General features: G+C 43.8%; 1 protein-coding gene across 5 annotated transcripts; it reads right to left on the bottom strand.

Moving 5' to 3' along the window:
- Positions 1–573: 573 nt before the first annotated feature.
- Positions 574–25,516, bottom strand: npy8br (neuropeptide Y receptor Y8b). 5 transcript variants are annotated; one of them, XM_041209066.1, is made up of 4 exons: positions 25,245–25,516; positions 23,674–23,731; positions 5,990–6,063; positions 574–3,565 (listed from the first exon to the last, which is right to left on the bottom strand). In XM_041209066.1, exon 4 carries the CDS (start codon positions 3,384–3,386, stop codon positions 2,292–2,294), a length of 1,095 nt encoding a protein of 364 aa, XP_041065000.1. In that variant the 5' UTR covers positions 3,387–3,565; positions 5,990–6,063; positions 23,674–23,731; positions 25,245–25,516; the 3' UTR covers positions 574–2,291. The 5 variants fall into 5 exon arrangements, with proteins under 5 accessions (XP_041065000.1, XP_041065001.1, XP_041065002.1 ...); XM_041209067.1 differs by lacking the exon at positions 5,990–6,063 and adding an exon at positions 4,170–4,256; XM_041209068.1 differs by lacking the exon at positions 25,245–25,516 and adding an exon at positions 24,903–25,109.
- Between the last annotated feature and the right edge of the window lie 291 nt (positions 25,517–25,807).

The following is a 25,807-nucleotide window of genomic DNA, read 5'->3' as shown; positions in this document are numbered from 1 at the left end:
TTACTGTTCTTACTACCTCTGAGATCCTGCTTTTTAAATTCCACCCTAATCATGTTACTGACTGCAGCATATTAACCCCAATCCTACCAATGTTGGTTGTTTGTTCCCACGTAGAGCACTCTCCTCCCTTTGGTGGGATAGTGTGGAGGAAGCAAAGAAAAAGAAGCAAATCCTCCACTCCAGGTCCTACTACCTCATAGGATGCCCTAAGATCTGCAGCTGTAGAATCATCCTGTTCAGTCATATTAGACCCATGGCAGGAACTCACAATCCTGAATAGACATCATCCTCAAATCAAGGGACAGCCCCTGATGATGTAGAGGGAACTTTACTTTGTATGTCACTCATGCTGTGCCTGTCCTCAGAGGTTTTTATGCTGACAGAGGACATGAAAAAGTGCAAAGAAAATAATGTTTCCTTACAATGATATCCTTCACCTGAACGAAAACAAAAGGCTCGAAAAATCTGATGCATAAATACTTGAAATATTTTCTCTGCTGAAGTGCAACAGTCCTTGAAGAAATGAGAGAAGTCTTAAAATGGTGAATAACAAAACAATTAAAATGACCCAATCTTATAAATTTTATTAGGGAAGTTGATGGTAATATCTCGCCCCCAACAATACATTCAATGAGATACATCAAAACATCATTTTTCTGGAGGTAAAACAGAAAGCAATTTGAAATATTTACAAAGCGACTGGAACAGAGAGTGAAGAAGTTCAGATGAGGCTGGCCCATGGGGATAAACCCACCCTTACAAATTGACACCCCCGCCCATTCTCTTTTACATTCAATTTAGCAGAAACAAAATCAGGGCAGTTTATATCATGGGCAGTATATCGACATGGGTAGATTTACAGCTGAGGAGTGTGTCCCCACAAAACATTATTCTCCCAGCCTTATTCACTGACCTGCAGAAGCAAAAGACCTCAGATTGCTGGTGCCAGATCCTGCCCCCTCCTCCCTAACCCCTGCTTCTCTGCTGAAGATTTATGGCCCCTAAAGTTTGGCAGAAGAATATGGAAGCACAACATCAGAGTCTATATTAAACAATCTCATGCATTTTTATGCAAATACATAATAAAAATACAGAATTCCTTTTTCAGTTTCCCCAGCCCTCAGTAGCTTTGTCTTGTCCTCAGGCTACTTTTAGAGCCAGCCTTTGGATGCTATTTGTTCTTTTACAGTTATCCAATTTTTTAATTTATATGTTCAGAGTTCCCCTTGTGGCTCAGTTACATAGGCAGTGAGTAATTGAGTCTTGCTGCCAGGCTTCTCTGACTGTGCAGCGCCTGCACACATTACCATGGAGCATGGATTTAAAACCCTCTTCCCTCAGTTCCCCTGGTCCACGTTTCAGCCCACATGACAGGAGAAGACTCCCTTGCATGGTCAGTGACAAAGAAATAGGCTTGGAAATCAACTGAACCCCAAGTGTGCTTATTTAAATGAAACTGGCAAGCCGAAGAGCAAGAAACTAGGCCAATCAAGCTCAATGAAATGTTCCATTTGCTGATAAAATGCTACTTGCAAGAAGCAACTCCAATGTTGCAAAGTGCATCCAATTCATTTACGTGGCAGTTTTGTGAAATAATCCAAAACAATTACTAACAATCGGAAAACGGTGCAAGGTTCTATTCATAAATACTACATCCATTGTCCAAATCCTGCATTCTCACCCTGAAACTGAGCATTACCCAACCTGAAGATCTGCTCTGCCTGCAAAGATGCTTCAGGCATTATTTTGGCATCGTCATGAGATGCCAGGAACATGACCCCTAAGGCCCCCACCCCTCCCACCCGCATCTTCAATCCGAGCAGAGGCATTGCTTTGGCTCAGTAGTGCAATCATTGTTGAGGACCATCAGATATCAGCAGACTGGATAGCCAGGACCCAAATAAGCCACACAGGCAACCCAAACCACAGAGCAACCTCAGCCCCAAGCCAGCCACGAGTCCACAACCGTGGTAACACAAATGGGAACCAAACTCATTGTCAATGTCACATTAGGCTCAGGTCAACTGCACTGTATCTCACTACCCTCCCTCACTTCTGCCTCACTATGAAGGTGCATTTCGGGAGACGCAGATTTTCAAGACATTGGCTATCGACCAAGGTAATCCATGACTGCATCAGGCAGCCATTAAGAGATATACCACATTAACACAGATCTACATAAATATCAATAGCAAAATCAGGCATGAGGGGAGAATTGGGGGGTAGAAACAGCAAGAGAGACAAGTGTCAGATGATCCTCAAAGGCACAACGCAGCTGAGGTTAGACATTATTAATGGCGCACAGAAGCTTTTGACAGCTCGGTGTTGACCGTGGAAAGAGGGAAACTCTCATAACTGTCTGAGGCCCCACCACAGCGACACCTGTACAGCATGGCCTTCACTTCCTTCTGGAAATTGCTGTTGAGGAAGCCATAGATGACGGGGTTGACGCAAGTGGACAGCATAGCTGTCAGGTGACAGAGGGAGAAAATCAGGTTGTGGTGACAGATGGAGATGGCCTCATGGTTCCAATCAAAGACTGTGTTGAAGACGGTGAGCGGCAGCCAGCAAAGGCCAAAGGCAGCGACGATGGATGCCAACATGACATTGATCTTCCGACTGTGGCTGACCCTGTGGTTGCCATCTCTTGCCCGGTCCACCATCTCCCGGCGCCTTCGGAGTCGCAGAAAGATACGGAAGTAGCAGGTCAGCATCAGGAGTAGTGGCAAACCATACTGGAAGATCAAGAGGCAGGTGGTGTAGGCCAGCTTCAGTCGCTCTGAAGACCAGCGCTCAATACAAGCTGCGTGGTCCTCGAACATGTCCAGGAGAAAGGAGACATTTGCGTAGGGCTCACTGGTCAAAATGTTGAAGGACACAAAGGGCAAGGAGATGAAGCATCCCACCAGCCAACTGACAGCTACTGCCAAGTATGCATGTCCCACCGTTGGCTTCCAGCCAGTTGGGTTGATGATTAGTTGGTGTCTCTCCAAAGCAATCAGGACCAAGGACAGAATGGACACTGTGACAGACATGCACTGAACAAATGGGGTCAACTTGCAAAGTGCAGCCCCAAGAATCCAACGGTCCATCATGGTGTAGATCACTGTCACCGGTAGGCATATGGTGGAGATGAGGATGTCAGAACACGACAGATTGGCAATCAGAATGTTGGTCACGTTGCGCATCTCCTTCTGCCTGATGATGACCAGAACCAGACACATGTTGCCGATCACACCTACTGCCATCACTGCACTGTACGCCACGATGAGGAAGGTGGTGCTACTCACTGACTCGGAGCAGAACTGGAACTGCTCTGCCAGCAGTGAAATGTTGGGCCAGGAGGCGGGATGAAATTTCATGGAACGGGTGAAGTTCGGATCCATTCTTTAGCGGACTGGCCAGTCTTTGCCTCACTATTACCCAAGATTCAAGTTCTGAGCGAGCTTTAGTCGGACAAAGATGGTATCTCCTTCAACCCATCTCATGATCTTTCTCCATCGTGATTTGAACTGGGTAGAAGCGCTCAGTATTCCCTTGGCTTTCTGCACACCATCTGGTTCCCCTGCATGGAAAATAAAGAATGCAAGTCAATTCAGAACTTACACATCTGCAACTGCATATTTCATGATTCACACACATTGTATTAGCTGCCACATTACATTCCAACAATGACTGCACTGCAAAAAAAACCACATCGCCAAGAACACATTTTATAATGTTACGCGATCGTGAAAGGCATTGTATGAATAAAAGTCTTCCTTTATATTAAAAGTCTAGCCTCTTTGTGCACCTACAATCAACTTTTCCTATTACAAATTCATCCGTTCTTGTTTTTAATGGACATTTCCTCCCTTAACCTGTCACACTATATTTTAACCACTACCACCGGTAGACAGGTCTAATTATTGTGAAGAACCTATTGTTTACTTTTCTTGGGCAGCGGCTTTAAAAAAAACATTTTACTGGAGCAGGATTAGGAATATCTACAATGTTGCTATCCTGAAACATAGGGTGCCATAAGAGAACAGGCGTTCTGGACTAAGGGGAACTGCCTGACAACAGCATTTTAATTGGCTCCTGACTAGGTGACCAGGGTTTTATGTGGTAACAGTGCAGGCAAAACAGCTCCTAGCCTGCAAAGAGGGAACATCTGAAACCTCTCTCACCTGTGTTTGTAAGATTTCCAGCAATTCCGCCTTAATGGCTAGCTGGCTATCTCTTGCATCTCTGTAACCTTCATTCTCTGAAAACCCCTGTCAAGAGGAAAAGGGGGAAAATCACCAGTAGAGACATTGAAAAGCAAGTTTTTCAACCAGTCAACCACAGACTGAAAGTGCTAGAACTGTCATCAACAACAAACTGCAAGGAATTTGGAAGACATCAATCAAAATCAATCCGTCTAATCCTGTATCCTGGATTGGTGTTATTGAACTGTTTTACCTCATCCTTAAAATCCATGTCTTGTGTGTCTTACGTATATGTGTGGAAGTGTTTGTGTATAGAGGTTTAAGAAGGGGTAGAGTTTAATTTATTGAGTTAGAAGTTGGCAGTTTATACTTATTTCTTTTGCCACTAGTTAAAGACAAAATCTGTTCAATAAACAGTTATTTACTTATTAAGTTTACAAACCTGGTGCTTATATTCTATTAGCCTAAATTAAACAATTGGGTAGATTTGGGGCAATCTGGTGGTTCACTCAAACTTCTCACATTTGTCACGGCTTGAGAAACAGTGAGGCTTGATATTACAGCGCACTATCCCTAGTGATATCGCAGCACACTATCCCCGGTGATATCGCAGCGCACTATCCCCGGTGATATCGCAGCGCACTATCCCCGGTGATATCGCAGCGCACTATCCCCGGTGATATCGCAGCGCACTATCCCCGGTGATATCACAGCGCACTATCCCCAGTGATATCGCAGCGCACTATCCCCAGTGATATCGCAGCGCACTATCCCCAGTGATATCGCAGCGCACTATCCCCGGTGATATCGCAGCGCACTATCCCCGGTGATATCGCAGCACACTATCCCCGGTGATATCGCAGCGCACTATCCCCAGTGATATCGCAGCGCACTATCCCCAGTGATTACTGAACACAGGAAATAACAACGCAGATATAAAAATAATGCAGGAAAGTGGCATTGAATTACACTGTAGAGTGTGTTTATAAAGCCCTTCTACAACTCGTGCAACTGGCCTGTCCCAATGCATTAATGCTAATGGGGTTGGGTTAAAACTGTTGGTTCCTCATCAAAACTATTAGGTTCATTATAGGAATCTAAGGTCAAGAACACAAATGCAGTCCACAAGTTGCTCAGCAGCAACTGCTGAATATTTTCAATGAGTTGGGAAAGCAGAAAAAACAATGCATTACAGTTATGTTGAAGCCTATAAATTGGAACTGTGATGTGTTAAAACTTTATAAATTATGCTTTCATATGGCATTAGCCGTTTGCTTCATGCATACATAAGAGCTAGGAGCAGGGGTAGGCAATTCAGCCCCTCAAGCCTGTCCCGCCATTCATTACAATCATGGCTGATCTCATTTCGGCCTCAACTCCAATTTCCTGCCCTCTCCTCATAACCTTTCAACCCATTACTAATTAAAAATCTGTCTATCTCTTCCTTAAACTTATTCAGCGTCCCGGCATCCACTGCACTCTGAGGTAGTGAATTCCACAGATTCACGTCCTTTTGAGAAAAGTATTCCTCCTCATCTCTGATTTAAATCTACCACTCTGATGGATTGCATTTTGACTTTCCAAATGCCCCATTACTGCTTCCTTAACAAAGGACACCTAAGTTGCTGAAGTTGAAAGTTGCGCAAGGACTTGATGAAAACCTTGTCCAACCATCCTTGTCAGCTCAAGTCTCCACTTGATCTGGACACCCTGTGGCAGATTTCACATATTGGAAATTTCAGCTTAACAGTAGGGGGTGGGGTAGGGGAGTGGTGAAGATTAACAATGGGATGGCTCACCTTAGGCGATTTCATGAGCCCCGAACATGAGCAGACTCACACTTTCCCAGAAGTCGATCTTCGGGCAGCCAGACCTAAGAACATAAGAAATAGGACACCATACAGCCACGTTGAGCCAGCTCTGCCATTCATTACAATAATGGCCAGCCTTGAGCTTCAACTCCACTTTCCCGCCCACTCCCAGCATCTCTTGATTCCCTGAGAGATCAAAAATCTGTCTTACTCAGCCTCAAGTATATTCAATGTTGGAGCATCCGCAACTCTCTGGGGTAGAGAATTCCAAAGACTCACAACACTTAAAGTATAGAAATTCCTCCTCATCTTAGAATAAATGATCAGACCCTATTCTGATACTGTGCTCTTGGATCCCCAGCCAGAGGAAAAAATCTCTCAGTGTCAAGCCTGCCAAGCCCCTTCATAATCTTTTATGCTTCCATGAGGTGACCTCTCATGGAGCTTCTTCAATGCAAGAATATCCTTCCTTAAATATGGAGACCAAAACTGAGCATAGTACTCCAGATGTGGTCTGACCAAAAAGCTCTGTACAACTGTAGCAGGGACAAATATATTGAAAATATATTCTGCTTTTCCATTTTGTTAGGAAACCCAAAAATACTTAGCTAAATCAGGAGCTCGGTGTTCAGGAACTACAGCTCCCTGTGGGCCTCGGGACTTGTGCGCCTGTGCCAGCAGGAGAATGGGCACATATGTGCAGTTCGCTGATTTCACCATCTTTAGGCTGGGAACCAGCTCGACACACATGCACAGAAGAAGAAGAAAAAAAGCAAAATAGCACAAAACTGGAAGTCAGGTGACCTGAACAGGAGGAGTGCCATTCAAGAGAAGGTGTCTCAGGGAGCAGGGGACAGGGTGAAGGTCCCAAACCAAAAAGAAGGGAGTGGGACAGAAGGAGGTCCCAGAGAAAGTCCCAGGCACGGATAAAGACAGGGAATGAGCCATAAATACCTTGGAGTCAAGATAAACAAGAGAAGCAGAGAAAAATGCTACAAGCTAAAGAAAGAGCTGCGGAGAGTAGACTTGAAGCAAAGTGGGCTTGACAGAAGGCCTGCAGATCTGAGAGGGCAGCTGAAGGTTGGTGACTCAGTGTTACCAAAAGGTACCTTTTGGAGCAATGTTGTTCTGCTTGCCACAGCGAGGATCTGAAAATGTGCTTGCAAGGTGAAACGTGAGTCTACTCGGAGATCCAAGGGAAAGGAATCTTGGAAGGCGAGATTGAAACCCTGAAGGTGGATCCTTGTTGAAGCTGTCTAAGTGGAGGCGACGTTTGAAGAGAATTCAAAGGTGAAATCTTCAAATGCGGAGATTAGAAACCCTTGCGAGAAAGACAGAATCTCTGTGAAATTGATTGGCTCAGCGTATGGGTGAGCTTTGGTCGCATCTGTCATTTACTTTGGAGTTGAACTGACCACAGTTCGCGAGTTGGTTCACATCTACCACATACTTACCCTTAATATGAGAGTATAAGATAGACATGGTAGATTGTTCTCTCTTTCCAAATTTGTATGTGTTTGTACAGATACAGCTGTGCTGGAGGAATAATTAATATTTGAATTATTTTATAGACTCATAGACGTTTACAGCACAGAAGGAGGCCATTCTGCCCATCATGTCCACGCCAGTCATCAAAGATCTGACTACACTAATCCCATTTGCCGGCGTTTGACCCATAGCCCTGGAGGCTATGGCAACGCAAGTGAATATCTAAATATTTCTTAAATGTTACGAGGGTTTCTGACTCAACCACCCTTTCAAGCAGTGAGTTCCAGACTCCCACCACCCTCTGGGTGGAAAACTTTCTCTTCAACTCCCCTCTTAGCCTTCTACCTCTTATCTTAAATCTATGCCCTCTGGTTATTCAGCCCTCTACTAATGGAAAAAGTGCTTTCCTATTCACCCTATCTATGTCCCTCATAATCTTATACATCTCTATCAGGACCGTTCTCAACCTTTGCTGCTCCAAGGAAAACAACCCCAGCCTATCCAATCTTTCCTCGTAGCTCAGACCCTCCAGCCCAGGCAGTATCTGGGTAAAACTCCTCTGCACCGTTTCCAGTGCAATCCTTCCTATAATGTGGTGACCACAACTGCACACAATACTCCAGTTGTGGCCTAACCAGCGTTTTATACAGTTCCAGTATAAACTCCCTGCTCTTGTACTCTATGCCTCAGCTAATAAATGCAAGTAACACATATGCCTTCTTAACCACTTTATCTACCTGCCCTGCTACCTTCAGGTTTCTGTGTATATGCACACCAAGGTCCCTTTGATCTTCAGTACGTTCCAGGGTTCTACCATTCATAGTGTAATCCCTTGCCTTGTTGGCCCTCCCCAAGCGTATTACCTCACACCTTTCCAGGTTGAATTCCATTTGCCACTACTCTGCCCGCCTGACCAGTCCATTGATATCCTCCTGCAGTTTATGGCTATCCTACTCACTATTTACCACCCTATCAATTTTCGTGTCATCCGCAAACTTCTTAATCATACCCCCTACATTTCAGTCCACCACAAACAGTAAGGGCCCCAGCACCGAGCCCTGCAGAACCCCATTGGAAACAGACTTCCAGTCACAGAAACATCCCTCTACCATCACACTCTGCTTCCTGCCTCTCAGCCAATTTTGGATCCAATGTGCCATTTTGCTTTGGATCTCCTGGCCCCTTACTTTCTTGACCAGTCTGCCATGAGGGACCTTATCAAAAGCCTTGCACCCTGTGGCCTCATTTGATGATCCTTCCAAGATACCATCCACATCAAATGTATTACCCTCATCAACACTCCTGATTACCTCATCAAAAAATTTGATCAAATTTGTTAAACACAACATTCACTTAACAAATCCATGCTGGTTAATCCATGTCTCTCCAAGTGCAGTTATATTCTGTCCCTCAGAATTCTTTCCATTAACTTCCCCACCGCCAAAGTTAGACTGACTGGCCTGTAATTTCCTGGTCTATCCCTTCCTCCCTTTTTTAATATTGGGACAACATTAGCAGTCCTCCAGTCCTCTGGTACCTCACCTGTGGCCAGAGAGGATTTGAAAATTACTGCCAGGGCCCTAACATCTCTTCCCTTGCCTCCCTCAGCAGCCTGGGATACATCTCATCCGGGCCTGCAGATTTATTCACTTTTAAGGCTGCTAAACCCGCTGGTACCTCCTCTCTCTCTGTGTTAATTTCCTCTAATATTTCACAGTCCTCCACCCTGATGTCTATACCTGTGTCGTCCTTTTCCAGTGTGAAGGCTGATGTGAAGTATTCATTGAGGACTGTGCCCATGTCTTCCGGACCACACACAGGTTACCTCTATGGTCCTTAATTGGCCCTACTCTTTTCCTAGTTATTCTCTTGCTCTTTATATATTTAATTAACCCCTTTGGGTTTTCCTTTATTGGCTTTCTCATGCATTCTCTTAGCTTTCCTAAGTTACCCCCTGCACATTTTATACTCCTCTAGGGAGTTTGCATAATTGAGCATTCTAACCTTTATGTCCCTTGACATCCAGGGTTCTCCTGACTTGGTCACCCCTCCACCCTTTGTCTTTCCAGGAACATATTTGCTCTCGCTATTTCCTCCTTGAATGCCTCCCACTGCTCTGACACAGTTTTATCTGCAAGTAGCTGCTCCCAGTCCACTTGGGTCAAATTGTATCTCATCCTAGTAAAATTAGCCTTTCCCCAGTTTAGAACTTTTATTCCCGGCCCAACCTTATCCTTTTCCAAAACTATCCTATTTCCAACTGAGTTATGGTCACTATCTCCATAATACTCCCCTACCGATAAGCCTCCCACCTGCCTGGGCTCATTTCCAAATATTAGATCCAGAACTGCCCCCTCCCTTGTTGGGCTTTCTATGTACTGGTTGAAGAGGTTCTCCTGGATGCAACTTAAGAATTTTGCTCCCTCCCTACCTTACACACTAAAGCTATCCAAGTTAATATTCGGGTAGTTAAAATCCCCTATCATTACTGCTTTATTATTCCTACACTTCTCTGAAATTTGATTACATATTTGATCCTCTATCTCTCCCTGACTGTTTGGGGATCTATATTCCACACCCAACAGTGTGTTTTCCCCTTTTGTTTTTTACTTCCACCCTATGGCTTCATTTGATGATCCTTCCAAGATACCATCCTTCCTCACTGCTATAATTGATTCCTTGATCAATATTGTGACCACCCCACTCCTCTTCTATCCCCCTCTCTATCTCGTCTGAATACCTTATAACCAGGAATTTGAGCTGCCAACCTTGCCCTTCTTTTAGCCAAGTCTCGGTCATAGCTATGATTTCATACTCCCACATGTCTATCTGCGCCCTCAGCTCATTTGTCTTACTCCTTAGGTTCCTTACATTAAAATATATTCCATTTAGCCTTGCTAAACTCACTTCTTTCTCATCGAGCCTATGTTTCCTCTGCCTTCCAGACTCACTTACTAGTGTTTTAACTTCTAATTCCATCTCAGCTTCTCTCCCCTCTGAACTACCTTTCAGGATCCCATGCCCCTGCCAATTTGATTTAAACCCGCCCCAACAGCATTAGCAAACCTCCCTGCAAGGATGTTAGTCCCTTTCCTGTTCAGATGTAACCTGTCCCACCTCCCCCAGAAATGGACCCAATGCCCCAGGAGTTTAAAGCCCTCCCTCCTGCACCATCTCTCCAGCCATGCATTCATCTGCTCTATCCTTCTGTTCCTATACTTACTATTGCGTGACACCAGGAGTAATTCGGAGATTATCTTTGAAGTCCTGCTTTTCAATTTCCTACTTAGCTCCCTAAAGTCTGCTTACAGGACCTCATTTCTCTTTCTTCCTATGTCATTGGTCCAACATGGACCACGACCTCTGGCTGTCCACCCTCCCCCTTCACAATGTCCTGCAGCTGTTCCGTAACATCCTTGACCCTGGCACCCGGGAGGCAACACACTATCCTGGAATCATATTTATGGCCACAGAAGCATCTGCCTACTCCCCTTATTAACAAATCCTCTACCACTGTTGCCCTTCCACACTTCTTCCTCCCTCCCCGAGCAGCTGGACCCCCCACAGTGCCATGGCCTTGGCTCTGGTTGGCCACCACAGAGGAACCGTCACTCTCACTGTTTTCCAAGGCCGAAAAGCGGTTTGCGTGTGAGATGCACTGGGGGGATTCCCTCACTACCTGCCTGGGCCCCTTCTTCTGTCTGGCGGTCACCCATTCCCTCTCTGCTTGCACTTCCTTAAGCTGTGGGGTGACCACGTGCTGAAATGTGCTATCCGCGAACCTCTGAGCCTCGTGAATGACCGTGGTGCCCCCAGCAGCTGCTCAAGCACCAAAACCCAGAGCTCGAGTTGCTCCAATCAAAAAAAAATGTTCTGGCCCTGGGGAGGGTCCAGAGGAGGTTCACGAGAACGATCCCAGGAATGAAAGGCTTAACATATGAGGAACGTTTGAGGACTCTGGGTCTATACTCGATGGAGTTTAGAAGGATGAGGGGGGATCTGATTGAAACTTACAGAATACTGAAAGGCCTGGATAGAGTGGACGTGGGGAAGGTGTTTCCATTAGTAGGAGAGACTAGGACCCGAGGGCACAGCCTCAGAGTAAAGGGAAGACCTTTTAGAACAGAGATGAGGAGAAACTTCTTTAGCCAGAGAATGGTGAATCTATGGAATTCATTGCCACAGAAGGCTGTGGAGGCCAGGTCATTGAGTGCATTTAAGACAGAGATAGTTAGGTTCTTGATTGGTAAGGGGATCAAAGTTTACGGGGAGAAGGCGGGAAAATGAGGTTGAGAAACTTATCAGCCATGATTGATGGCGGAGCAGACTCGATGGGCCGAACGGTCTAATTTCTGCTCCTATGTCTTATGGTCTTAATCATAGGCACCTCCTGCACACATGGTCATCCAGACTGCGAGGAGCGTCTAGGATCTCCCATACAGTGTAGGATGTTCAAATCACAGGCCTGAGCTCTCCAGACGTATCTCAACAAAATAGAATATCAGCCTTTGCTTTTATTTTACCCTTACTCCTACTTGAGTCACGCTTTTTTAACCTCTCTGCCCCAAAGTCTCACTGTTTAAACCTCTCTGTGCTGAAGTCTCGCTGTTTTAACTTCTCTGTCCTGAGGTCTCACTGTTTGAATTTCTCTGTCCCAAAGTCTCACTGTTTAAACCTCTCTGTGCTGAAGTCTCGCTGTTTTAACTTCTCTGTCCTGAGGTCTCACTGTTTGAATTTCTCTGTCCCAAAGTCTCACTGTTTTAACCTCTCTGTCCTGAAGTCTCGCTGTTTTAACCTCTCTGTCACGAATAATCTCTCTGTCCCGAAATCTCGCTGTTTAAATCTCTGTCCCGAAGTCTCATTGTTTTAACCTCTGTCCCGAAGTCTCGCTGTTTTAATCTCTCTGTCCCGAAGTCTTGCTGTTTTAATCTCTCTGTCCCAAAGTCTCACTGTTTTAATCTCTGTCCCGAAGTCTCGCTGTTTTAATCTCTGTCCCGAAGTCTCACTGTTTTAACCTCTGTCCCAAAGTTTCGCTGTTTTAATCTCTCTGTCCTGAAGTCTTGCTGTTTTCTTGTATTTGTATTGAGATCTTTGCTATCTTTTTGCCTGGTGTAATACAGTTCACTTTTCTTGTTTAATAAATGTTTTATTCTTCATGTTAAAAGTTCATCAGCAGACTCTTGTGAATTTGTTCAGTAACTTACCTCCACGGTTTCTAAAAGAAAAGTTACGATCTATCAAGCCAGGTTTCACTCCGGGATCTGACTTGTCCAATCGTAACATGAGCTGAGATTGTAATAATTCTTATGACAAAAGTGAAGAACCTCACATTTCCCCACATTATAATGAATCTGCCATCTTGCTACCTGCTCAGTTCACCAGTATATATCTCTTTGCAGCCTCTTCATGTCCTCCTCACAGATTGCATTCCCACCTAGCTTTGTAACATCAGCAAACTTAGGTACACTCTCTGTCTAAGTCATTAATATAGATTTTAAATAGCTGAGGTACCAGCGCTGATCCTTGCAGCACTCTACTAGTTACAGCTTGCCAACCTGAAAGTGCTCCGTTTATCACCACGCTATGCTTCCCGTCTGTTAATCAATACACTGCCCATGATAATGTATCACTCCCAAATCCATGAGCTCTTATCTTGCATTTTAGCCTTCTGTGTGGCACCTTTGCGAATGTCTTTTGGAAATCCAAGTATACTGCATCTACTGGTTCGCTTTTATCCAAACTAGAAGTTACATCCTCAAAACACTCTCATACTTTGTCAAAAATGATTTTTCTTTCATAAAAAAATAAGTTGACTCTGTCTGATCACACTATGATTTTCAATGTGTATTGGTAAGGCTTTGTTAACAAGACATTCCATTACTCTCCTGACTAACTGGTTGACTGGCCGTAGTTGCTTGCTTTCACTCTTCTTTCTCTAAGAAGAGCTGCTAGCTCGCCAGTGTAAACCCAGGACCCAAATGACCAATTTCCCATTGTTTCATGTGGCCGAGCTCAAGGCATAAGCACTTCACGGACATAGTCCTCCCCCGCCTCGGCACATCCACCATCTCCTCTGTCCACTACCACTGTCTCAGCCAGCTGCCATCCTCCAGGCTGCAGAGTGGCGAAAGCCAGAAGGGTGGCTCGTTCAGTCACCTGAGAGCAGGAGAGCATCAAAAGTGACACTAGCTCTCTCTCCCGTTAAGCGGCAAAAGTCAACATCAACCACTGACAGCTCCCAATTGGAACTGAGAGCTGGGACCAAAGATCGAAGACTGATGTTTAAGAAAGTGAATTGCCCAATAGAAAAAATCCAAAATTCATCTCAATCTCTGGTCAGGCCTCAGGTAGATTGCTGTGTTCAATTCTAGGCAGTGGACTTTAGTAAGTGTTATGACCGGGATTGGAGGAGTGCACAAATTATCAAACTCCAGTACTCTGCAGGCCTTAATATTAATTTAAATGTTTAATTTTCTCACCGAAATGGCCAATTGTGTATCCATACCTCTATAGCCCCGAAGAAAAGAGACCAGGCTTCTTTCAAATACTCAGAATGATTAATCTATCTTTTCCCCAGCACAAATGTAGACAGACACACAAACAGATAACAGATGGACTCTCTCTGCAGAGATGGGCTTTGGAGGATGGGCATTAAAAAGGATAAAGTCTACACGATCTTGACACTATCGACCTGGAGTTCTCTTGTGTGCAGATGGGCTGTTGGTCCCAGTGGATGCCTGGAAGGTCTCGCCAGCTTGGCTCAGCTTTGCAGGTCCAAGTGCAGGCTAGTTGCACTCAGCTGAGGGTTCTGTGGCTACAGGTTGATAGCCACAGACAATTTTAAAGCAAGGTAGAGAGAGGGAACCAGTCAAGGTAGCCTTCATTTCTCAGCTTGTTCTCTAACAAGACTGCCTTCAAAACAAGCAGGTTCACAACTTAAGTTTTTCTTCTCTCCCATGTGATTGCCTTTTTGTCTCCCAGCTTCAGTAATTGAAGTGCTTTGCACCAACAAACAACTCCCTCTCAAATACCATGTAGGTCAGGTGATTTCTTGGAAAAGGCTTGCTTGTTGACAGTTTCAAGGTGAGCATACGACCTTATAAAAATCCCAGGTTAGTATCCACATGTCCAGATCATGCCAAATTCTTCCATTTCGTAAAAGAAAACCTCACCCTAACCCTAATCTTAACCCTGAGATATATGATTCTAACATAAGGTATTAAAGAGGGTCCAGAACAGGTTCACTGGAAGGGTCAGAGGAATGAGAGACTTCAGAGACAAGGAAACACTGCAGAAACTGGCACTGTTCTCCTTACAGCAGAAAAAGATAAGAGGAAATTTGATTTTTTTATACATGAATTATACGATGTAAAAGCAGGATTAGGTGACCTGGCCCCCCCTCGAGCCTGCTCCACCATTTAATAAGATCATGGCTGATATGACTGGAACCTCAAATCCACATTCCCGCCTACCCTTGATAACCCTTTACCCCCTTGCTTATCCAGAATTTAACTACATCTGCCTTAAAAAAATTAAGACTCTACTGCCACCATCCTTCGGAGAAGAGAGTTCCAAAGACTCACGACCCTCAGAGAAAATATTCTCCTCATCTCTGTCTTCAATGGGTGACCCCTTATTTTAAACAGTGACCCCCTAGTTTCAGATTCTCCCACATGAGGAAACATTCTCTTCACATTCACCATGTCAATACTCTCAGGATCTTATATGTTTCAGTCAAGGTGCATTTTACTCTTCTAAACTAGATAAAGGTGTTCAAAATCATGAGGAGATTTAATAGACTAAATAAAGAGAACTGGTTCCACTGCCAGAAGAGCCATTAACCAGTGGACACAGATTTGAGAAAACCAGTGAAAGAACAAGAGGGAGAGGGGGGATTAGGAGAATCCTCTTTCGCATAGTGACCGAGAATGCTGGGATTCTATGATTCAATTCAACAAAGATAATGGGAGTTGTTGGCCAATGGCAGTGATCAATCTCTATCAATTAGATGTGTCAGCCCCATGACATGAGGTCAGTGGTGGTCAGCTTTGAGAATCTTAAGTCGAGAGTCAATTATTCCTCCCAAACACTGTACAGTCACCACACACCATGTCTCAAAATTCTCATATATTAGATCAAATTCAAAAAGGAATTATACAAAGGCTATTTACATTTCCTAAGTCAGGCCTGGCCAATAGAGACTACTAGCCTGCTAGGACAAAGGACCCTACAACCCCCTTTCAAATTCTTAATGGTTGAAATATTTACAATCTCAAGTATCCAGTCAAAGGAATATACATCCTTTGTCAAAGCCAAAGTGGACAGATGGAAGACTGTGACATGACTCCCTAGCTGGAGGAACCTGTAACACTGTACTGCTAATCAGTCTGACATCCTCCATCTGGCAAGCAGCAGCTCAGAACAAGGGCTCAGTCCAACTGAATGCCTGGCACCGATCAACACTGTTTCTACTACAACTCCTGAACTTCTGTACCAATGCCTACAAGACTAATTCATCTCTACATGCTTATTCCAACTTAAAGTCATCTCTACTGGAAAAGTGAATTATCCAGCATCCATCTTCAACCTGCCAACCTCTGTGAAAGAGTACACCATTGCTTTCTAGACTCAGGTGAAACAATAATTCTTTATTCTGTGATCTTTGCCCGTAAATCTTTCCTTCTCTATCCCTCCTTTTTTATTGTATGAGTGAAAAAGGAGGCTACATTGCACCCCTCCTCTCGTGTTTGACTGTGAGAATAAACTACCCCTCTCACTTTACACTAGCTTGACTTTGCTGTGGGGTTATTAATAGAAGTTGGATCACGGGTTGGGAAATACGCCACCATGTAAAATAGGGGGAAATCCAAACAATTCTGTTTACGGACGGGTGGAGACCGGAGAAATCAGGACTGTTTAAATTAAACCCCCTCCTATTGTCCGTAACACCTGAGTCAGAAAGTTAAGTGTTTCAGCCCAACTCCACAAAATCCAGGATTACCTGAGACAGTACTGCACTATCAAAGGATCCATCTTGTAATGAGACATTAAACCGATGCCTCGTCTGCCTGTTTACATGAATGCTGAAGAGCCCATAAGCACTATTTTGAATCAGTGCATGTAAGTTCTCCTCAATGTCCTGGTTAACATTTGTTGCTTAATCAACATCACAAAAAGAAAAAGTAACTCGCCATTTGCTGTGGAAAGCTGCAATGCACAAATTAACTGTCTTGTATTGTTAATAACAAAAGCAAGCAGAAATGAGCCTTCTAAAATAAATAACTTGCTGTAAGATCCTTCTGGATATCTTGAGAGCTCGAGAACCTGTTGTTTGTTCTCATTTTGCTTCTATTCTCAGTGACTTTTGTGTAGTTCTACATCAGTCTGATACACAGGACAGGTCGTGCCCCAGGATTCAAAGACAATTGACTCACTATTACCAATAATGCTGGATATCATTGGTCGAATGGGTTGGGAATTCCTAACCTGATGAACTGTGGTCACAACTTATCAAGCTCTTCCTGTGGACCCTTTCATTGCCAACATGACATGCACTTCAGATGGGCTTTGTAAAACTGTGCCTTAGCTATCTGGGTACGCGCAAGTCTGAGGCCAGAGTCCACATCCAAATCAGCCAAAAGGATGACCAAAGGTACATATATTTTTCAGCACCTTGCTTTGAACTTGCTATGGACTTAGCATCAGCAAAGTAATGGAAGGGATCCTTGACAATGCTATCGAGCAGCACTTACTCACAAATAACCTGCTCACTGACGCTCAGTTTGGGTTCCGCTAGGGCCGCTCAGCTCCTGACCTCATTACAGCCTTGGTCCAAACATGCACAAAAAAGCTAAACTCCAGAGGTGAGATGAGAGTAAGTAATTACAGCAAGTAATTAAGGCTAATGGAATGTTATCCTTTATTATGAGAGGGATTGAACATAAAAGTAGGGATGTTATGCTTCAGTTATACAGGCCATTGGTGAGGCTGTACCTCGAATTCTGTGGGCAGTTTTGGTCTCCCTATTTAAGGAAGAATGTAAATGCATTGGAGGCGGTTCAGAGGAGGTTTACTAAGTTGATACCTAGAATGAGTGGGTTGTCTTATCAGGGAAGGCTGGACAGACTGAGCTTGTTTTCACTGGAGTTTAGAAGAGTGAGGGTTGATTTAATTGAATTATACAAGATCCTGAATGGCCTTGACAAGGTGGGCATCGAAAGGATATTTTCTCTTGTGGGTGAATCCAGAACTAAGGAGCACTGTTTTAAAATTAGGGGTCGCCCCTTTAGGACAGAGATGAGGAGAATTTTATTCTCTCAGAGGGTTGTGCGACTTTGGAATTCTCTGCCTCAGAATATTTTTAAGGCAGAGGTAGATAGATTCTTGTTAGGCAAGGGAATCAAAGGTTATCAGAGTTAGATGGGAATGTGGAAATCGAAACACAAGAAGATCAGCCATGATCTTACTGAATGGTGAAGCAGGCTTGAGGGGCCAAATGGCCTACTCCTTTTCCTATTCTTATGTACTTATGTTCATATGAGAGTGACTGCCCTTGACATCAAAGCAGCATGTGGCAGAGTGGCATCAGGGAGGGTATCAATGGGAATCAGGGGGAAAACTCTCCACTGGTTGGAGTCATACCTAACACAAAGGAAGATGCTCATGGTTGTTGGAGGTCAGTCATTTCAGTTCCAGCGCATCACTGCAGAATTTCCTCAATTAGTTTCCTAGGCCTAACCATCTTCAGCTGCTTCATCAATGACCTTCATTAGATCAGAAGTGGGGGTGTTTGCTGATGATTGCACAATGTTCAGTACCATTCACAACTCCTCAGATACTGAAGCAGTCCATGTCCAAATGCAGCAAGATCTGGACAACGTTCAAGCTTTGGGTGATAAGTGGCAAGTAACATTCACACCACACAATTGCTAGGTAATGGTCATTGCCAATCAGAGAGCATCTAACCATGTTTCCTTGACTTTCAATTGCATTACCATTGCTGAATCATCCACTATCAAAAGTTACAATTGGCCAGAAACTGAAATGCACCCACCCCATGGCCATACTGTGGCTACAAAAGCAGGTCAGAGGCTGGGAATTCTGAGGCAACTAACTCACCTCTGGACTCCCTAAAACCTGTCCACCATCTGCAAGGCACAAGTCTGAAGTGTGATTAAATCCTCTCCACTTGCCTGGATGAGTGCTGCCCCAACTTCATTCAAGAAACTAGACACCATCCAGGACAAAGAAGCCCACTTGATCGGAAGCCATCCACCAACTTAAATATTCACTCACTCTACCACTGACGCACAGTGACAGTAATATGTCCCACCTTCAAGATGCACTGCAGGAACTGCAGGTCAAAATCCTGGAACTCATTTCCTAACAGCACTGTGGGTGTACCTACACTACATGGATTGCAGCGGTTCAAGAAGGCAGCTCACCACCACCTCAAGGGCAACTAGGGATGGGCAATAAATGCTGGCCCGGCCAGCAAAGCCTACATCCCATGAACAAATAAAAAAAACTCACCAAGCCTTCTTAGACAGCACCTTCCAAACCCATGACCATTACCATCTAGAAGGAGAAGGGCAGCAGACACATGGGAACACTACCACCTGCAAGTTCTCCTCCAAGACACTCACCATCCTGACTTGGAAATGTGTCGCAATTCCTTCACTGTTGCTGGTTTAAAATCTTAGAACTCCCTCCAGAACAACATTGAAGGAGCTCCCGCACCAGATGGACTGCAGTGGTTCAAGAATGCAGCTCACCGCCACCTTCTCAAGGGCAATTCAGGATGTGAAAAAAATGCTGGCCTTGTCAGTGATGCCCACATTTCATAAAAGTTTCTTTTTAAAATAACAAAACTCAAATAGGATAAAACCCCTTGACTGGATGCAGTGCATCAATGCATTTTAAAATAATCTGGGGAAGAGATAGTGGAAGGATTACAATACATGTTTAATAATTCATTAGAAAAAAGTGTTCTGTCAGAGGATTAGTGGATAGCTAACACAAATCCTATATTTAAGAAGGGGATAGAACATGCCCAGGAAATTATACGCTGATCAGTGGTGGGAAAAAGAATGAAAACTCTACTAAAGGAAAGAACACTAGAAAAGAAAAATATAACAATGAATAGACAGCATGAATGTCAAAAATAAAAACATTGCTTAACCAACCTTACTGAACCTTTTGAATAGGGAACAAAGAGAATAAACAATGGTATTGCAGCAGATATGACTTTCAAAAGGCCTTCGATAAGGTGCCCCATAATAGGGGAGACAGTGGCATCAAGGTCATGTCACTGAACTAGTAATCCTGGGGACATGAGGTCAGATCCCCATGACAGCTGATAGAATTTAAATTCAATTAATAAAATCTGAAATTGAAAACTAGTCTCAGTAATAGTGATTGTTAATTGTTATAAAAGCTCATCTGGTTCACTAATGTCCTTTAGGATCAGAAATCTGCCATCCCGGTCTGACCTACATGTGACACCATCAATTGGGGAGATGGTTAATATTGAGAAGGACTTCCACAATTACGGGAGGGCGTGAATACACATGAAGAGTGAGTAAATAATTGGCAAATTAAGTTTAACAAAGTTAAGTGTGAGGAAGTAGAATTTGGTAGGAAGAATAGGGAAGTGTCTGTACATGAAGATGTCAGTCTAGATGGGGGAGAGGAACAATGGGATTTCGGAGTGCAAATATAATAATCACTAAAGTTACATCACAGGTGAGTGAGGCCTTAAGAAAAATAAAACCAGACACTAGGCTTTATTTTTAAAGAGATAAAATTGAATAGTAAGCAAATAATGCTAAACCTATATCGAACCTTGATTAGATCACACTAAGAATACAGAGGTAAAATTCAAATAAAAACAGAGATTGCTTCAAATACTCAGAAGCTCAGGCAGCGTCGGTGGAGAGAGAAATAGAGTAAATGCTTCAGGTTGATGACCTTTCATCAGAACCTGATCATCGACCTGAAAGGTAAACTCTACTTTCCTCTCCACGGATGCAACCAGACCTGCTAAGTGTTCAGCATTTCCTGTTTGTGTTTCAGATTTCCAGCATCTGCAGTTTTTACTGTTCTTCTTAGAGCACTGCATGCAATTCTGCTTGCCATATTGTGAAATGGATATAGAGGCACAGGAGAGGGTACAGAAAATATTTACAAGGATAAGACCAGAAATGCAAGAAATTGCTGGGTCTATTTTCTCTTGAAAAAATATTAAGGGGTGACCTAACAGAGGTGTTCAAAATTACCAAAGGTTTTGACATAATGGATGCAAAGAGTAGGGAAGAGCAGAACTGGAAGCTATCAAGGTAAGGTAGCCACTGAGAAAACCAATCAGCAAGGAGAAACTTCTTTCTCCCAAGAATGGTGAGAATGTGGAGCTTGCAACTACAATGAGTGGTTGTAGCAAATAGTACAGTTGCATTTAAGGGAAAATTAGACAAGCATGTGAGGGAGAGGGGTATAAAGGATTAGAATGATAGATTTAGAAGATGAAATATGGGAGGAGGTTCAATGGGAGCATAAAAGCTGACATTGACTGGTTGGGCTTTAAGGCTTGTTTCTGAGCTGTATATCTTTTTTTATTCATTCATGGGATGAGGACTTCACTGGCTGGGCCAACATTTATTGCACATCCCTAGTTGCCCTTCATGTGAGCTGCCTTCTTGAACTCCTGCAGTCCATGTGATATATGTACACCAACGGTGCTGTTAGGAAGGGGGTTCCAGGATTTTGACCCAGCGACAGTGAAGGAACGACGATATATTTCCAAGTCAGGATGGTGAGTGACTTGGAGGGGAACTTCCAGGTGGTGGTGTTCCCCATGTGTCTGCTGCCCTTGTCCTTCTAGATGGTAGTGGTCATGGGATTGGAAGGTGTTGTTGAAGGAGCCTTGGTGAATTCCTGCAGTGCATCTTGTACTCATCGTATCCGATGTAATGGCTGTTTGAGGAATTCTCCTTAGCAGACTTATACAAAGAAAAAGTGGAAATGGCTACTATTTGAATCAACAGCCACCCACAAAGCAACCAATACTGAACTGATGCTGATTCACAGTCTCTCTCTCCATCTTATAAAATATGATTTAACCCCAACAATAAACACTTGCATTTATATAGCCTCTTCAGCTTACAAAAGAGGTCATAGCATTTGACATAGGCTTAAGACATTGTCACAGAAGCCAAGGAACTATTAGAGCAAAAGCAAAATTAAGCAGATACTGAAAATGTGACATATAGTCAGAAAATGCTGGAAATACTCAGGTCAGGCAGCATCTTAGGAGTGAAAAAAAGACAGAGCTGGCTATATTTTGCTATATCTAAAACTGCAGCTGCATGTCATAATTTCCTGACATGTCTTAATGGGCTCCATCCTGCACTCAAATTCACCTTTGAAATGGAGCAGTCAAATTAATTCACTTTCCTTGATGTGCTAGTTGAGAAATCTGCCAGGGGATTCTCTACCATGGTCTACCGCAAGTCAACCTTCGCTGGTCAATATACGCATTGGGATTCTTACAGTTCTATGCTGTATAAGATTGGCCATATCAGCAACCATGTAAACAGGGCCCGATCCATTTCACCATGCAAACTTGATGCTGAAAGAAGGCGTTATCAAAGGCATCCTGCAGGATAATCGCTACGCTGATCAGATCATTTTACGCTCTATACCACGGAAACTCATGAAAGGGCATAAGGCGTCACTTTCAGCCCTGAAAAGTGCCCAGTACACCTCAGCTTACCTTGGAAGGGCAAGATAGCTATCTCAAAAATTTGAGCCACAGGTGAAGCTAGCTGTATCATGCTGCTACAATGCAGTAGCAACACGAGTGGTGTTCATCACTAACGATGCTGCTGTCAAGCCAAAAATACATTCTGCCTTTCACACAAATGAGTAATGTGGTTTATGAATTTCAGAGCAGTGTGATGCTAGGTATGTAGGCTGTACGCCCCAAAGACTGCAGATAGTATCAACAGCACGTCCCTTTCGCTGTTCACAATGGGCAAGGTACGAGCCATACCTAACCAGCCCATGCTTGCAAAACTAAAAACACAGTGTCCCAACATTAGAGGTGATTCCACGATTGGACAACATTTGCTAAATAATCCTCAGTGTGCTAAGAATTACGCTGACAACCAACTTAAGTTTGTCAGTCGTGCTCACAGTGTGGCTCATTGTGTCTACTGGAAGATACACTTATTAATACACGGGACCTTGCTCTTTTCAGACAGAAAGAACATGTCCACACATTGCGCCTGTTTCAGCTAAACAAAATAAGTGACAGCCATTCACTGGTTCATTCCTCAGGGCAATGCTTTGACCAGTCAGAGTCAAGCTGCCTGGCTTAAATGTCATACAATGCTTGGCAGTTAACTATCAATCATTATCAACTGCTGCATTCTCCATGGCAATGCCTCTACCAATCAGAAGCACCCTCTTCTCATATGGTATAAATTGTTGTTCCCTTTACATCTGGTATTCTTGTAAATTGTCCTGATGAGTGCAAGATGAAAAGCTTCGACAAAAATGTCTACTTTTTCCAGCAATACTCAAGTTTTGTACCACCAAACGACTAAAAACATAACATAGCATAACATAGCAGGTCTGTGACCTTTCATCAGAATTCTTATAATAGACAACCAAAAATTTGATCGAACAGTTGGTTTTAAGGAGGATCTTAAAAGGAGGCAGAGAGGTAGGAAGGTGGACATGTTATGCGAAGAAAGTCCACTAGCTACCAACTAGATGGCTGAAGACTGAGGCTCAGCTGCTAATAGTGAGACAAAGTGACAGAATTAGAGCAATCCAGAGTTCTCAACTGGCAGTATGATCAAAGGGTGTCACAGAGGTGGGCACGGCCTTTCAGGCAGTTACACGGGGACAGAAGTTCAATACCTTGAGCCAGCTTTGTAGGAACAAGAAGGGACCAGCCAGTCCCTCGAACCTGTTCTCCCATTCAATCAGATGACATAGGATTGGTTGCTAAACTTTGTTTACCCACCGTTTCTCAACATCCCTTGATACAATTATCCAATAATAATCTATCAGTCTTAGTCTCGAAAATTTCAGTTGACCACCAGCATCCACGATTTGTTGGAGACAAGAGTCTCTTTAGATTTTAAAGTTCTTTGCAATTTCATTCCTGAATGACATACCTGTATTTTAAAGATGATGCCTCCTTCTTCTGCTCTTTTCCCACCAGGGAGCTATTTTCTAAAATCAGAGAAACATAGAGGACAGAAAAAGGTCATTCAGCCCACTGAACCTGTGACAGCTTCTTAATTATCCAATAATTCCCATTCCCCTGCTCTTTTCCCCATTGCCCTGCAATTTATTCCCCTTCAGGGAAGAAGCAGGGGAACTATACAGCATATTCTGCCTAATATTTATCCCTCAATCAACGTTGTGAAAACAGATTATCTCATTATATCAGGTTCATAAATTACATTACTGTTTGTGGAAGTTTGCTGTGCACAGTTTGACTGTCTTATTTCCTACCTTACAGTAGCGACTACACTTCAAAACGTACTTCATTGACTGTAAAGCATTTAAAAGTGATCTGTGCTCATGACAGGTGTATGTAAATGCAAGCTTTTTTTCTTCAAGTATTTATCCCATGCCCATTTGAAAGTGACGATTGTATCTACTACCGTAACCTTTTCAGGCAGTGAGTTCCATGCAACAATTTGCTGTGTGAAAAAAAATCTTTCTCACCAACCTTCACTAAATAGTTTTTTCTCTGTCGTTCCAACTGAAACCCCTGATCATTTTAAGCACTTCAATCAGCCATAGGCTGACTCGCTTGAACAGTTCTGTAGGTGCTCAGGGCTATTGGAAAACAGCAGGTGAAACTGAATTCACGGTATCACTCTTTCAAAGAGCCAGCAAAGCCATGGGCCCACAGTGACTACCTTCTGTGCTGTAAGATTCTGTGATGCTATTAAATCACTCAAATCATCATCTGCACAAAACACCTCCAAATTCTCAACTACCTTGTGCACAAAGCCGAGATTTGTTCCTGCTACACCTGAGTTTCACAATCTGTTCTTTCTGTGGTAAAGTTTACAGGGGAAAAAAAATCATCAGAATCACTGCAAGAAACCAAAACAAAATCACACACAGGCAAGCCCTGGGCTTTTTAAACTGCTCAAAAGATGAGAGTGCGCTGTTTAATTTCTCTCATTAGCATACACACTTTTCTTCCTTGTCCTCATCGCCAGGACCTGACAAATCAGAGGCATGCAGAGCGCTAAACAAGATCCACATGCAGTCACCGGCCAGAGAAGAAATCATTCAATGAATAGGAAACAGCCACTGGTCGACGACCACTACATTCAGAAGCTGCCAAGCGCAGAGTGTCCATGTACTGAAGCTTGGCCCTTACCTGAAGTCACTCAGAGCAACAGCTGCGATTCTCACCGTCTTGTTTGGACAGATCTGTTGATTTAATTGCCCGGCTGTCTCAGCCTCTGGCACTCATGGCGGGAGGGAAGATACTGCTGTGGCTTTTTTTCTTTGGATTTCCAGTTGTAGAACTGCCAAGAGCTGACGTCTATTCAGATGCAGGGAGGAGGCGACTGGTCCGAAAGGCCTCAGCCCATCTTCGCGAAGCAATCTCCAGTCTCTCTCTCTCACACATACACACACACACACAAAGCGACGGCAAGTGTCAGCAGAAAGCAGCAGCCTGGCTTATTTCTGTCGAGAGCTGTTTTTTATGACCTACCTCTCCTCCAGTTCATGCTGATCGCAGCCAGTGGAAAGTTCCTTCAGCTGCTGCCGAGATTTTTCTCCTGCATGGATTTCATTCTCATTGCAATATACTGCAGTCCCTAGCCTCCGTCTGAGTGCAACTCCGCAATGTGCTGTGATAGGTTAGAAAAGCAGCCCAGACTCTGGGCTCTAAAGGGATTTCGCTCGCAGGTAATTAAAGCAAAATCAATGTGCAGCAACAGTTTTTTTTCCAGCGCTGAGATGCAGGATGCCACTGGGCTGTGATGGACATCGTGTACTGCGTTTAAATAATGACACTGGGGTCCAAAACAAGCCCATCCCCTGCTCCCACCTCCCGGGAGCAGCAGTTCTCCAATCCCCTGTTCAGTGGCCTTTCTGGGCGCTGTGATGCAGACTCAAAGGAACAACTTGCATTTATGTAGCGCCTTGCACAACCTCAGGACGCCGCAAAGCATTTTACAACCAGGACATGATTTTAAATGTGGAATCACTGTAGCAATCAAAGCAGCCAATTTGCTCACGGGAAGATCTCACAAACAGCAATGTGATGATGCT

Source organism: Carcharodon carcharias, chromosome 17 (genome assembly GCF_017639515.1).
Source record: "Carcharodon carcharias isolate sCarCar2 chromosome 17, sCarCar2.pri, whole genome shotgun sequence".
NCBI classification, from domain to species: Eukaryota; Metazoa; Chordata; class Chondrichthyes; order Lamniformes; family Lamnidae; genus Carcharodon; species Carcharodon carcharias.
The sequence above is the reverse complement of the archived record's forward strand: the minus strand, read 5'-3'. Positions and strand labels throughout refer to the sequence as shown.